The sequence below is a fragment of the Hyla sarda genome, chromosome 9 (genome assembly GCF_029499605.1).
Source record: "Hyla sarda isolate aHylSar1 chromosome 9, aHylSar1.hap1, whole genome shotgun sequence".
In the NCBI taxonomy this organism is placed as follows: Eukaryota; Metazoa; Chordata; class Amphibia; order Anura; family Hylidae; genus Hyla; species Hyla sarda.
This window is the reverse complement of record NC_079197.1, coordinates 151,520,546-151,536,347: the sequence shown is the minus strand read 5'-3', so window position 1 is coordinate 151,536,347 and position 15,802 is coordinate 151,520,546. Positions and strand designations below refer to the sequence as shown.

At 45.2% G+C, this 15,802-nt stretch overlaps 1 protein-coding gene across 1 annotated transcript in view; it reads left to right on the top strand.

Annotated features, from left to right (window-relative positions):
* Positions 1-216: 216 nt before the first annotated feature.
* The window catches only part of LOC130291304 (zinc finger protein 436-like), a 28,390-nt gene continuing 12,804 nt past the window's right edge, over positions 217-15,802 (top strand). The window contains exons 1-3 of the mRNA XM_056539922.1: positions 217-260; positions 12,619-13,163; positions 14,065-14,150. Of these exons, the coding sequence (XP_056395897.1) occupies positions 232-260; positions 12,619-13,163; positions 14,065-14,150 (660 nt within the window). The 5' untranslated portion in view covers positions 217-231. The remainder of the gene's footprint in view (positions 261-12,618; positions 13,164-14,064; positions 14,151-15,802) is intronic.

Below are 15,802 nucleotides of genomic sequence, written 5' to 3'. Positions count from 1 at the left end.
CAACCAATGAGCGCGGTGGGATTATCATATCCCTCCGCCTACCCGCACGGATCCCTCCGCCCACAAGCACAGGCAGAGTCCTCGATTTACTAAAAAGGTAGGCTCTGGATTGTGTGTTGTGGTGAATGTCTTTTTGTCACATTGTCACAGTGCAGCACAAGACCGTGAAGTTCAACAACAACAGAGCAGCAGTGTTGTTACTGTGTACAAGCAGACTGTGGAGTTCCAGCCATGTTATGTGTTACAGCAGGGAAGTTCCTGTCAGTGTGCATTGCAACTTACACAATAATAGTGAACCTGTAGTGTTTTTGACACTAGTGTATTGAGACTTTGCTGCACAATTGCCTTTTGAGGTGACTAACCTGGTGCCATGTTGGGGTAAAGCAGTGTTTCGCCACCAGGATGCCTCCAGCTGTTGCTAAACTACAACTCCCAGCATGCCCGGACAGCCGAAGGCTGTCCGGGCATGCTGGGAGTTGTAGTTTTGCAACAGCTGGAGGCATCCTGGTGGGAAAACACTCTTTATAAATTAACCTGGTTGTATAATGTATTGTATAATTGTTGCTGTGTTTATAAATATTATATTATTGGGGGAGATTTATCATTCAATATAGACGTTATTTTCCGTCTATCATTGGCGCAGTCATGTAATCTTAGCGACTTTTGAAGTAGACGTCTCCTACGTTTTTGAGTAGGGGTACACCTATTTCCGATTTAGACATGCTGTGCATGCAGTGCTAAAAATTGCGCAAACCCCCGATTTCTAGGCGCCAATGTATGCCGACCAAAAGTACACGTACAAGACCTCTCTACCGTACGCAAAGCACCATAGCAAAGATGCAGATGCCGACAAAAATTGGTCATGCGTCCATCTTCCCTATAAGGCTACATTCACACCACGTTTTTGCAATACAGTTCCCGTATCAGGTTTTTGATGAAAAACGGATTCCGCTAAACCTGACTAAGGCTGGGTTCACACCACGTTTTGTTAAATACGGTTCCTGTATACGGCTGTGAGGAGGGGGCGGGGCTTAATTGCGGCGCCCGCACTCAGCCGTATTGGGGAACCGTATTTAATGCATGTCTGTGAGCCGACCGGAGTGAACCGCAGCCTCCGGTCGGCTTAGTTTTCGGCCGTATGCGGTTTCCCGACCGTAGGCAAAAAAACGCGGTCGACCACGTTTATTCCTGCGGTCGGGAAACCGCATACGGACGAAAACGAAGCCGACCGGAGGCTGCGGTTCACTCCGGTCGGCTCATAGACATACATTAAATACAGTTCCCGAATACGGCTGAGTGCGGGCGCCGCAATTAAGCCCCGCCCCCTCCTCCTCCCAGCCGTATACGGGAACCGTAGTTACGAATCGTAGTGTGAACCCAGCCTAAGGCTGCATTCACATCTCGTTTTTGCAATACGGTTGCGGTATCCCGTTTCTGTACAAAAAACGTATGCCTCCAAACCGGACCGAAACGTATGCAACCGTATATGCCTCCTCACGTTTTTAAACCGTATACAGTTTGAAAACGGATGTCCGATTGCATATGTTTTAATACGTTTTCCTTGAAAATAAAAAACGGATACAGTTTTATGTTTGTCAACATTTTAAATAAAGTTCTTTTTTTATTGAATTTCCAAAAAAACAAAACAAAACCGTATTGTGCAAACTGGATGTAACCGTACGCACATACGGTTCTATACGGTTACCATAGAACTCCATTTTAAAATAACTGTATACAGGTTGGATACGGTTTTTGACCGTTAAAAACCGTATAAACCCGTAAATGAAGCAGGACGTACACAACCTGATGCTACGGTTGGCATACGGTTTACAATGAAATGTCTATATATACGGTTTGCAATACGGTTCAATACCGTTTTTTCAACCAAACTGGATACGGCAACCGTATTGCAAAAACGAGATGTGAATGCAGCCTAAACTGTATCAAAACGTGTGGACAAATTTAAAGTTAAAAATTGTATCCGGTTTGAAAAATGATGTCCGGTTGCATCCGTTTTTTTAAGGAATAAACAGTATACGTTTTTAACTTTTCACTCCATTATAAATAAAGTTTCACTTGTTTGTTTGAAATTCCAAGAAAAATAACTGCAAAGTCAAAAGCCGTAGGGTGAAAACCGGATGGAACTGTACGCAGATAAAGTTCTGTACGGTTCCCATTGACTCCCATGTTAAAAAAAACTTATACGGTTTCAATGCGGTTTTTCACCCGGACCAGAAACAATGGTAGACCAAAGTTTTGGGTACGGGAAAAAAACTGACAAAACTGTCAGACGCAAAATGGATGCAACCTGATGTAGGGCTTATCCGGATTATGATTATTATTCGTTGTTTATGGGTTAATATTTCTGGTTAGGGCTAGAATAAAGGTTTATTATGGCAAAGGGTAATGAATATGGGTTTTTATTACAATTTATTTTATGTTTAGGGGTTAGCTTTAAAGGGGTATTCCAGGATTTTTTTTTGACTATGCTACAGGGGCTGTAAAGTTAGTGTAGTTAATATAGTGTCCGTATCTGTGTGTGACGGTTTTCTCACAATTCTTATGTGATTTTCACCCCAATGTTTATTTGTAAAGGGTTACTCCGCTCCCCAGCGTCCGGAACATTGAGTTTCTTAACGCTGTGTGTGGGCTTCCGTGTTCATGCCCGCCCCCTCGTGACATCACAGCCTGCCCCCTCAATGAAAGTCTATGGGAAGGGGGCGCGACGGCCGTCATGCCCCCACCCATAGACTTGCATTGAGGGGACGGGACGTTACATGACGGGGTGTGACGTCACAAGGGGGCGGGCGTGAACACGGAAGCCCGCACACAGCGTTCAGGAACTCAATGTTCCAGATGCTGGGGAGCGGAGTAACCCTTTAACAGCATACAAAATGACTGTTGTCTCAGATTTTTCCCAGGTTGCAATGCGGCCGAGACCTGACTCACTAGTCAGCTGATGAACGGGAGCCTGTCTGCTTCAATGGGTGGAGCGATCGCTTGGTGGGAGAAAGATCAATCTGCAACTAATGCAATAGCTGTAGGCACCCTGATTGAAAACCACAGGTCTTTTAAATGGATGCAGCTCATTTTTGTTTCAATGAGTGGGGTGGCTGATGTGTGGGAGGGAGGAAAATGGAATTGTGGGATTTGTAGTAAAAAAAAAGTCAAACAGGAAATACAGTGGCCCCTCAACATACGATGGTAATCCCTTCCAAATGAACCATCGTTTGTTGAAACCATCGTATGTTGAGGGATCCGTGCAATGTAAAGTATAGGAATCTGTACTCACCTGTCCCCACCGCTCCGGACCCGTCACCGCTGCCCTGGATGTCACCCTCCATCGCTGTCTCCGCATTCCGTGGTGTCCCCGACGCTCCGGACGTCTCTGCTTCCCCGGGATCCTCGCTCTCCGTCGCTGTCATCACGTCACTACGCATGCACGCCGCTCCTATTGGATGACGGGTGTGTACCAGTTCACAAAAAGCTAGACACAGTATTATGGTAATCTCACAACATAGCCATTTAGCCCCAAGACAAGGGCAGATCCTTTCTAAGCATGTCCATTACTGTCTGCCAGGTATGTACTAAAATCACCTTATGCTGGATAACCCCTTTAATTTTCAGAATTAGGGAAAGGGGTTATGATTAGGAAAAGGGATTTTGATTCTGTTTAAGGGTGCTTTCACACTGAGGAATAGGAGAGGAAACCTCACGTAACAATTCCACTGCGGAATTTAGTTTTTTTTTTTTTTTGCGCAAAAATCATGCAAAATTATCACAGAATTCCGCACAGATTTTCTGCACGGAATATAGGAGGAAACTTTTTTATTTTATTTATTTATTTATTTATTTTTGCTGGACTACAACCACCAATTGGAATCTCCCTTTTTATTTATTTTTTCATGCGGAATTTCCGCACAGAAACTATTTAAAGCAGAAATTTTTTTTACCACTGACTTCAATGGACTTCTGCTCGCGTATTCCACAAGAAGAATGGACATGTTCTTTCTTCTAGCGGAACGGAACTCCGCGAGCGGAATTTACGCAGTGTGAACAGTGCAGAGTAAAATACATTGAAGTCATTGACAAAGCAGATGTTACTTATTTCTAAGCAGAGAATTCAAGTGGAATTAGTCAAGTAAATTCCTCTTGAATTCCTCAGTGTGAACGCATCCTAAAGCAGGGGAGCCAGCTGTAAACCAGCATCCCGTTCCATTACAAGCCCAGTTTTCTTCTTTTTTACATTGCCTACAGTCATTCTACCCCTAAGCGACCACTGACATAAATGTACATCCTGTTGCGGAATTGCTTAGTTCACCAGGATGTACGTTTATTTCCCGTACATGACTGCGAGCATCGGAGTTGTGCTTGCGTCATGCAAGGCAGGTCCCAGCTGCTGTCGGCAATCGCGCAGATGTCCACCATTAGCCCCACCGATGCCGCGATTAATACAGATCACGGCATCTTTGGCAGTGCATCACTTAAAATGTATGATCGGATCGCCCACTGCGCCGCATCGTGGATCTGATCATACATCATGGCGGAACCTTACTGAACCCGCAAAAGTTTTGAGGTAAACAACACGAGAGTCCGGGAATCTGCAGAAAGGTCTAAACAAGCTAGAGCTTTTCCCGCCCGTGCAAAGCGTCAGGGAAGTCCTCGTCTACAGCACACAATTATGATAAATTTCACGCTGCATTGGAAAAAATTAGATGGAAAAAACAGTGGTAAAAAAAGAGTAGGGTACATTTTGAATGATAAATCTCCCCCATTGTCTGTCTGCAGGATTTTTTTCTCCGCAAAAGTCCTTTCACTTCGGTGAACAGAGCTCCTTTAGGCCATGTTCACAGCAGAATCTGGCAGAAAAATTCCACTTGGAAATTCAGTTTTCACTGAGTTTCTGCTGCGCCGCGCAATTGTCGGAATTTAAACTGCAGATGTTTCCGCAACGTAAATTTGGATCTCCACAGAAAGAATGGACACGTCAATTCTTTCTGTGCAGTCCACTCAAGAATGCATTGCGGTCTATGGAGACAGTTCATTTCCAACTGGTCCTAGCACCATCTATATTGCCGGTGCCCGATGTCTGCATTTTGCTGTGTAGACATAGCCTTACAGTACCCAGACCTCCTGGAGCTTCATAGAACTCACATCCCCATAAGGTTCTATGATGCGGCTGTAATGTCCAAAACTGGCCTAAGGTAACACTAATTTTCTTTTGGGGGGGCAGCTGCGTTTTTTTGTTTTTGCCAATTACAAAAGAAAACGGAAACATAAAATGCTCAAAGTACTATAGGAAATAAACAGATAAAAAGAAAGACTCCTCTAAGCTCACAGCTAGAGATGAGCGAACTTACAGTGATTCAATTCATCAGGAACTTCTCGGCTCGGCGGTTGCTGACTTTGTCCTGCAGAAACTAATTCAGCTTTCAGGTGCTCCGGTGGCTGGAGACTCTCTCCTAGGACTGTATCCACATTTTCCAGCACCTGAAAGCTGAACTAATTTATGCAGGATAAAGTCTTCAACCGCTGAGCCGAGAAGTTCATGACATCTCTACTCACAGCCAAACTGTGTATATAGTCCCTTTTTAAAGTAACATATATGTACAAAAGCAAATAATAAAAGATTGTATAAATAGTTACATATTGTTCTGCAATGATCATAGAACAAGTATCTGTGAATAACATTGGTATTTATTATTGGATATTTCAACAATTAAAAAATGCACTGCAAAAATGAAAAAAAGTGTCTGTACCGCCCAGGGATTCCATGCGATTTATACTATGTTTTTTTTTATTGCAGTGCACTTTTTTTTCATTATTGAAATATCCAATAATAAATACCATTGTTATTCTTAGCTACTTGTTATATGATCATTGTGGAACAATATTTAACTATTTATACAATCTTATTTACTTTTGTGTAATATGCAGTAAAATCTCCCTTATCAGACCCCTTCCCAATAGGGGACACCTTCCAATAGTGGGCAGTTTTTAATTTCCCAGCAGAGTCCCATAAGACTTAATGTATTTGCACCCTCCGAATAGGGGACATTCCCAATAGTGGACGCGGACACACCCAAAACAATCCCAATAGGGGACAACGAGGCTTATGTGCCGGCCCTACCTTGTACACAGGACCGACGTCAGGGGGTACAGCCAATACCACAGTAAGGGGCCCAGGCCCCTACTGCAGCCCCCTAAGACCTCAGTGGTCTCATGGTTCTGTATGTCCACCAGCCACATCATTCACCGCTCTCCTTCCCTGATCTCCCCCCCCCCCCCGTGACACTGTATTCCCCCTGTGTCAAATCACCCCCCCCCTTTTACCCCCTGTGCCACATAATTTCCTCTTGACCCACCCCCCCCCCCCTTTTCCGATACATAAAGAGGGGATGATGAATTTATACAGAGGGTAATAAAGGGGGAATGATATGGCACAGGGGGATCAAGGGGAAATGATGTGGCACAGGGGGTAATGGGGGGATAATTTGTCATAAGGCATAAGGGGGCACAGGGTATACAGGAGGGATGAAATGATGGGGGGGGGGAGAAGGGGAGATTAAAGGTCACTTGGAGATTGTACTGTAATATTGCTTTTTATCATGTTTTATAGGTGATTACACTCTGGGGTGAGTACAGTATTCAGACATTTAGAAAGGTTTTTGAGCCTTTTTTCCCCAATAGGGGACATCTCTCAATAGTGGACACTTTTTTTTATTCCGTGTAAGTGTCCGCCATTGGGAGATTCTACTGTATATACACTGCTCAAAAAAAATAAAGGGAACACTAAGAAAACACATCCTAGATCTGAATGAATGAACCAATCATATGAAATACTTTCGTCTTTACATAGTTGAATGCGCTGACAACAAAATCACACAAATATTATCAATGGAAATCGCATTTATCAACCCATGGAGGTCTGGATATGGAGTCACACTCAAAATCACAGTGGAAAACCGCACTACAGGCTGATCCACAATTATGTAATGTCTTTAAAACAAGTCACAATGAGGCTCAGTAGTGTGTGTGGCCTCCACGTGCCCGTATGACCTCCCTACAAGGCCTGGGCATGCTCCTGATGAGGTGGAGGATGGTCTCCTGAGGGAAGTCCTCCCAGACCTGGACTAAAGCATCCGCCAACCCCTGGACAGTCTGTGGTGGATGGAGCGAGACATGATGTCCCAGATGTGCTCAATCGGATTCAGGTCTGGGGAATGGCCGGGCCAGTCCATAGCATCAATGCCTTCTTCTTGCAGGAACTGCTGACATACTCCAGCCACATGAGGTCTAGCATTGTCTTGCATTAGGAGGAACCGAGGGCCAACAGCACCAGCACATGGTCTCACAAGGGGTCTGAGGATCTAATCTCAGGCTACCTCTGGCAAGCACATGGAGGGCTGTGCGGCCCCCCAAACAAATGCCACCCCACACCATTACTGAACCACCGCCAAACTGATCATGCTGTAGGATGTTGCAGGCAGCAGAACGTTCTCCATGGCATCTCCAGACTGTCACGTGCTCAGTGTGAACCTGCTTTCATCTTTGAAGAGCACAGGACAGGGTGCCAGTGGCGAATTTGCCAATCTTGGTGTTCTCTGGCAAATGCCAAATTTCCTGCACGGTGTTGGGCTGTAAGCACAACCCCCACCTGTGGACATCGGGCCCTCATACCACCCTCATGGAGTCTGTTTCTGACTGTGAGTGGACACATGCAGATTTGTGGCCTGCTGGCGGTCATTTTGCAGGGCTCTGGCAGTGCTCCTCCTGCTCCTCCTTGCACAAAGGTGGAGGTAGTTGTCCTGCTGCTGGGTTGTTGTCCTTCTACGGCCTCCTCCACGTCTCCTAACCTGTGACCTTATAGCGCCTCCATGCTCTGGACACTATGCTGACAGACACAGTAAACCTTCTTGCAGCAGCTCGCATTGATGTGCTAGCCTGGATGAGCTGCACTACCTGAGCCACTTTTGTGGGTTGTAGACTCTGTCTCATTCTACCACTAGAGTGAAAGCACCGCCAGCATTCAAAGTAACCAAAACATCAGCCATGAAGCAAAGGAACTGAGAAGTGGTCTGTGGTCACCACCTGCAGAACCACTCCTTTATTGGGGGGTGTCTTGCTAACTTTTTTATAATTTCCACCTGTTGTCTGTTCCATTTGCACAACAGTATGTGAAATTGATTGTCAATCAGTGTTGCTTCCTGAGTGGACAGTGGGAGATATTCATTAACGGATTTATGTTTTTTTTTCTTTGTCGCAATTCTTTGGTGCAGTGTCATTTTGTGCCAAAGTTTGGTGCATTCTTTCCACTATCGTTTTTTAAACTTGCTCAAAATCACACGGTCTTGTGTGATTTTTGCTTTGGTCAGTAATTCATCATTACATTCACCGCCAAGAAATTTTGTACATTGAAAACACACATAGCAATGTCACAAAATGTAAAGGCGTCAAAATACATTAAAAACATTTTTTGTGAAAGCAGCGACTCCTCCGGGGCTGCGCACTACTATCCTGCGGCAGTGTGAAGTTTTTGGCCCCAGCAGAGGCAAAACATAATACACCTAAAACTTTACAACAAACTAGAGAAGAAGCATTTGTTTGTTTAAATTATCTAATTTAATATGGCTTTAAAACTGCATCACAAAAGGCTGGGTTCACATTGCGTTTATGGTTTGTGTTAGAAGTACCCATCGGCACTTCATCAAGAACAGGATAGCGATCTATACCTGTGGACATCATAGGGTTCCATTTATTTCAATGGCCCAAAGGGATTCACTTAGGGACATCATTCGGTCAGCTTTTAGGCATGTATACACTATTTTAATGGGACTCAATAGTATGGTCTGATGTGCCATTAAATTCCATTAAATGGGCACTGTCATTAACTTTTTTTTTTTTTTTTTTGATATGTTGTAGCACTTATGTACTACAACATATCTCTAATATACATCAAAAAAATTTTGTGTGTGTTTAACCTCTTAAGGACGTGGGGCGTATGCATACGCCCGTGGGAATTCCGATCCCCGCTGCTAGCCGGTTGGGGACCGGACTGGGATGCCTGCTGGAATCATTCAGCAGGCATCCCGGCACATCGCCGAGGGTGCGATCGCAGAAAATTCCAGACTGATCGGGACTCTGGTGACCCGATCACCCAGAAAATAGGGATGATCGGAGCTGTCAGTGACAGCCCCGATCATCCTGACGGATAGGAGCGAGGTCGCAGTGCTGCCAAAGGCTGTCTGGGCATGCTGGGAGTTGTAGTTTTGCACCATCTGGAGGGTCACAGTTTGGAGACCACTGTTACAGTGGTGCCCAAACGGTAGCCCTCCAGATGTTGCCAAACTACAACTCTCAGCATGCCTAGACTGCCCATGCATGCTGGGAGTTGTAGTTCTGTAACATCTGTACCTTCAGATTTAGCAATTTTCATGAAATTTTTGAAAATTGCTGCTCTATTTTGAAGCCCTCTAATTTTTTCAAAAAGTAAAAATATGTCCATTTTATGATGCCAACATAAAGTGGACATATTTATGGACATTTATCAACGGGTTTAGTCAGGTTTTCTTTACTATAATTGTCGCAAAATTGTCGCAACTGCGACTACACGCTTTTTCGTGCGACATTTTGACTGGAAAGCGAGAAAAGCAAGTTTTCCTAAAATTTACTATGTAGCAATAATTTTAAAATGGACTACGGGTAGTCAGGTATTTATTAACTGCGACAGTCGCAACTGCGCAAAAAAAAGTCGCAACAGCGTTAAAAATTGACTAAATTTACTCCAGCTCAAACATGGAGCAGAAAAAGCTACTACCAAAGTAAAAAAGGAAAAATTGCTTACGTGAAAGAAAATTATCAACAGGCTGAAAGCAGTTGATAAATACGTCGCACATAAGCAAAAAAAAAGTAAGGAAAAAATTACTAAAAAAAAGGAATACATAAGCAAACATTGATAAATGTCCCTCATTGTATTTGTGAATAAAATTTTAGATTTATTTGGAATATCCATTTTCCTTACAAGCAGAGAGCTTCAAAGTTAGAAAAATGCAACATTTTCGGTAAAAGCGTTTTAGAGTTATTAATTCGTAAAGTGACGGTGGTCAGAATTGCGAAAAAGGGCTCAGTCCTTAAGGGGTTAAACTATATTATTTTCTATTTGAAAACCGGCCACTAGGGGTTTCCCTCCTAGTGGCTGGCTGCAGCCTGCTGTGACGTCACTACTGAATTCGGACCAATCCCGGCCGGGCAATCGGTCGTAATTCAGTCAGCCTGCGCTCCCTCCCTGCCTGTCAATCAGACAGGCGGGAGCGAGCACTGAGAACGCCGGGGCTGCGTAAGGGCCGAAGTCGGCGCCCAGCAGGCATCAGTGACGTTGCGCCTGCTGGGGAAGTCTGCAGAAGATTAGCTGTTTACAAGGTAGGAATTTTTTTTTAAAGGCAGAGAGGGGATTAGAGATAGATTAGCAATAGGTAGGGACAGAAAAAAAAAATTATATACATGGTGAGAGCTACTCTGTAAAATAGCTTGTACCAGTGGAAAGCTGCCCGAACAGAGCCACTAGGCGAGCCATTGAAATGTATCTCACCGCTGCTGTCCTCCACAGTATACGTCAGCGTCCCATTCTTGGTGACGAAAACCATCAAATCAGTGTGACCTAGGGCTGGGCGGTATACCGGTTCATACCGAATACCCAAATTTTTGTGCTGCACGATATGAATTTTTCCCCATACTGCAATACCGGTTTGGCCCCTCCCCCTTGGGAATGAATTATCAGCGCTGCGCTGTCCCTACATCGGGGAACTAATCATATGTGACCCGCCAGCGCTGTTCTGCTCCCCCCCAATTAATTATCAGCCCAGCGCTACTACTCACATATGTCACCCACAAGCACTGCCCTCCTCCTCTTTGTTGCGGGCCGCCGGCGCTGGAACTCTGTACTGTACGCCAGTGGTCTCCAACCTGCGGACCTCCAGATGTTGCAAAACTACATCTCCCAGCATGCCCGGACAGCTGGGAATTGTGGTTTTGCAACAGCTGGAGGTCCGCAGGTTTGAGACCACTGCTTTACGCTGTATCCCTATGCCCGGGCTGCAAAAGATAAACAAAATAAACTTTAACTTACCTACGTCTGCCTCATGCTGTTCCTGAGGACGGAAACGTCAGAGAGCCGTCAACCTATCACCGGCCGCAGCGATGTTCCGCCCCAGTGCGTTTAACCTATCACTGGCCGGGGCGGAACATTGCTGCGGCCGGTGATAGGCTGACTGCTCTCTGACGATGCCGTCCCCAGGAACAGCATGAGGCCGACGTAGGCAAGTTAAAGTTTATTTTGTTTATCTTTTGCAGCCTGGGCATAGGGATACAGCGTAAAGCAGTGGTCTCAAACCTGTGGACCTCCAGCTGTTGCAAAACTACATGCTATGAGTTGTAGTTTTGCAACATCTGGAGGTCCTCAGGTTGGAGACCACTGGTGTACAGTATAGAGTTCCAGCGCCGGCGGCCCCCAACAAAGAGGAGGAGGGCAGTGCTTGTGGGTGACATATGTGAGTAGTGCCCCGCTGGGCTGATCATTAATTGGGGGGGAGCAGAACAGCGCTCGCAGGTAACATGATTTGGTGGTGGTGGTGGGGGGGAGCAGAACAGCGCTCGCGGGTCACCTGATGTGGGTGGGGGTGAAAGAAATACAGTTATATACCGTGGAACCGCCATAAGTTACAAAAATACTGTGATACACATTTGGTCATACCGCCCAGCTCTAGTGTGACCCTAACCTGAACAAAACTGCAATGTGTATGAGCACCCTCAGCTGCATTGTGTTTTACCAATAATTGTAGCATGTATTTAATTAGCTGTACTGTGCAACTAAATGCTGTATGCAATTTTTGATGCAGTACTGCACTGTGTAAGAGCAGCCTTGGGTAAGAACTACAGAGTTAACAGCTTTTTAGTCATTGAAGGGGTCCAATTGTTAATGGGGAAATTGGGAACTCCTTTTTACAACTTAAAGGGGTACTCTTCTGCCCCAGTGTTCGGAACATTTTGTTCCGAACGCTTGGAGTGGGGGGGTCGTGACTTCATGGTCACTCCCCTCCTGACGTCACAGCACACCCCCTCAATGCAAGTCCCATAGACGTGCATTGAGGGGGTGTGGTGTGACATCACGAGGGGAGTGACCCGTGACGTCACGACCCCAGCAGCCCGCACCCAGAGTTCTAAACAAACGCTGGGTGTTGCACAGAGATCGCAGGGGTCCCAGCGGCGGGACCCCCGTGATCAGACATCTTATGCTCTATCCCTTAGATAGGGGATAAGATGTCCAGGGGCGGAGTACCACTTTAATGATGTTCACAGATTAAGTGTTTGAAGCCTGGTGACTAATAAACGAGTGCTGCCAGCTGCTGTCACACATATAGAACTGCAACTCTATACACTTTCAAGGGACTAAGTTGCACTACCAATTGTGCCGCGCTGTGCCTGGTAAACAATGAGGAAGCTGCAGCGCTTGTCAGATGCCGATCACTGGAGGTGCTGAGAGTCGGACTGAAAAGATCTGATAATATTGTGTAAAACCCTTTTACACCTTTCCTTCTAATTGTGCCTTTTTTTTCTCTCCAGGGAAAACACCATGACAAAGTGTTTTGTGAAGAACTGCCGGAGTGATTCCGTATGTGACAGTGAGGTCACATTTCATGGCTTTCCAAGCTCCGTCCACTTGATTAAACTATGGCTCCGGCAGACTGGTAACCAGTTCACTGACACGGATGCATTGGTGCAGAATATTCTACAGTCCAAGAAAACTGGGCTCTATCAAATCTGTTCAAAGCATTTCTCACCAAAAAGTTACATCTTCAATGGCACAAAGATGGTTCTGAAAGTGGACGCCATCCCTACAGTTTTCCAAGATGTGCAAAACATCTCAGAAACACCAGAAGTCTCTAAGGCTCCATCCTGCACAAAAGCACAAATAGAAAACCCGTTACGTGCAAGCTCTTCCCTTTCCCAGTATTCTGTACAAGCCATTCCTCCACAGACCGGACCATCCTTCGAGAGTCTGATCAAAGGACACCCAGAAATCTCTGAACCTGGGGATATAAACCACGATATGACACTGACCATTAAAACAATGGTGGACAAATCCATTGGCACAGATCCGCACAGCGGTAAGGAGGACGGGTGTGCACAGTGTTCTTATTATTCACACACACAAACTAAAAAAAAATATATATATATAATAAATATATACAGTGGTCCCTCAACATACGATGGTAATCCATTCCAAATGGACCATCGTTTGTTGAAACCATCGTATGTTGAGGGATCCGTGCAATGTAAAGTATAGGACAGTAGTGTACAACCTGCGGACCTCCAGATGTTGCAAAACTACAACACCCAGCATGCCCGGACAGCCAACGGCTGTCCGGGCATGCTGGGAGTTGTAGTTTTGCAACATCTGGAGGTCCGCAGGTTGAAGACCTAGTATTGGAGGTTATACTCACGTGTCCCAGCCTCTCCGGACCATCACCGCTCGTCACCGCTGCCCTGGATGTCGCCCTCCATCGCTGTCGCCGCGACCCCAGGGCAGCCCCGACGCTCAGGCACGGCTTCTGCTTCCCTGGCATCCTCGCTCTCCGTTGCCACCATCACGTCACTACGCACCCCGCTCCTATTGGATGACGGGACGGCGTGCGCAGCGACGTGATGACGACGATGGAGAGCGCCAACGATGCAGGGGATCCCGAAGAGGACGCGCCGGAGCCCCGGAGGACAGGTAAGTGATCGTCAGCGGACCACACGGGGCACCGTAAACGGCTATCCGGTGGCAGCTGAAGCAGTCTGCGCTGTCGGATAGCCGTTTATGCGATGGCCCCGACATACAAAAGCATCGTATGTTGATGCTGCCTTCACCATGCGATGGCCTCTGAGAGTGATCGTATGTTGAAATGATCGTATGTCAGGGCCATCGTAGGTCGGGGGGGGGGGGGGGGTCACTGTATATAAAATATAATTATTTATTTTTTTTCTTTATACTTTTCTTTTTATTAATTTGTTTTCTTTCTTTAGATTTTAATGAAAACAAGAATGAGAAGCTAATGAATAAAAGACTATTAAAACTTGCCATGGAGATCATCTCTTTGCTAACCGGAGAGGTGAGCGCTGTTCAGTGTTATCATTTACTATAAGAAAATCCTCATTCTGTACCATTGAAAATGTTGCCATTGCCACTTGCAGTGTGTGGCATTACATGAAGTTCCTATGACATGGCGAAACTCTGTGAGAGGCCATTAGCTGACATTTGTCTCTTAATAAATTTGGTGCAGTGACACGGGTACACAACTTACGTACACTGTTTTCCATGGTGTAAGAGTTTCTTACGTGTGACACATTTATCATACTGTCACAGGGGGGGGGTTGATAAATTTGGCTCACATAAGCAAAAACACTTTTTTCGCATACATAAGCAAAAACTTAGAAATGACTTCAGAACGCCACTTTGTAACACCACCTCTTCTGTGTGACTTTTCTGCTCTAAAGCCGCATTTATGACAAAAATGTGCAAAATATAAGTATTTATTAAAATTTTTACCACTTTTTTCCCCCTAAATGTACGAACCCATTTTTTTAATGTTTTTTTTTCTCATTTCAGTTCCGTGTATGCAAAGGACTACTTCGGACTACGGTGACCCGCATTTTTTTTGTTTAATATTTAAAAAAATGGTTAACGAGTGCTTGTTGGGGAGTGCTTTTTGGAATAAAATTTATTTTAAACTTGTTTTTTTATTTTTATTTTTTTAGTTTTCTTAACAGGATTAGTAGTGGAAGTCGTCTAATAAACGGAATCCATTACTAAGCTGGGGCTTAGCATTAGCCACAAAAACAGCTACTGTTACCCCCAATTATTACCCCAGTACCCACTGCCAAAGGGGTGCCGGGAAGAGCCGGTACCAACAGGCCTGGAGTGTCAAAAATGGTGCTCCTGGGCCTAGGCAGTAACAGGCTGGCGTTATTTAGGCTGGGGAGGGCCAGTAAGAATGTTCCTCGCCCACCCTGGTAATGTCAGGCTGTTGCTGCTTGGTTGGTATTATGCTGAGAATGAAAATACGGGGAACCACACAAATTTTTTGCATAAATTATGAAAAAAAAAACGCATAGGGTTCCCTGTATTTTCATTCTCTGCACAATACCAACCAAGCAGCAACAGCCTGATGTTACCCGGGTGGGTGAGGACCATTGTTACTGGCCCTCCCCAGCCTAAATAACGCCTGTTACCGCCTAGGCCCAGGAGCACCATCTTTGAAGCTCCGGGCCTGTTGGTACTGGCTCTTCCTGGCACCCCTGTGGCAGAGGGCACTGGGGTAATAATTGGGGGTTAGCGCTAGCTGTTTTTGGGGCTAACGCTAAGCCCCGGCTTAGTAATGGATTCAGTCTATAAGACAGCTTCCACTACTTATCCTGTTAAGAAAAAAAAAAAAAAAAAAACACCACACATTTAAAAAAAAAAATAATAAAATGATTCCAAAAAACACTCCCCCCACAAGCCTTCTTTGACAATTTTAGTAATATTAAACAAAAAAAACAAAAACACTGGTCATCGACGTAATCCACCGAATCCGAATAAGTCCTCTGCATACACGGATCTGAAATGAGAAGAAAAGAATACGAAAAATATGTTAATACATTTATGGTGCCTCCAGCAGTTGCTAAACTACAACCCCCATCCCATGACGGGATTTGTAATTTAGCAACAGCAAGCCTCAATTTGAGCAACAGCTGGAGGCACCCTGTTCTTAAACTACAACTT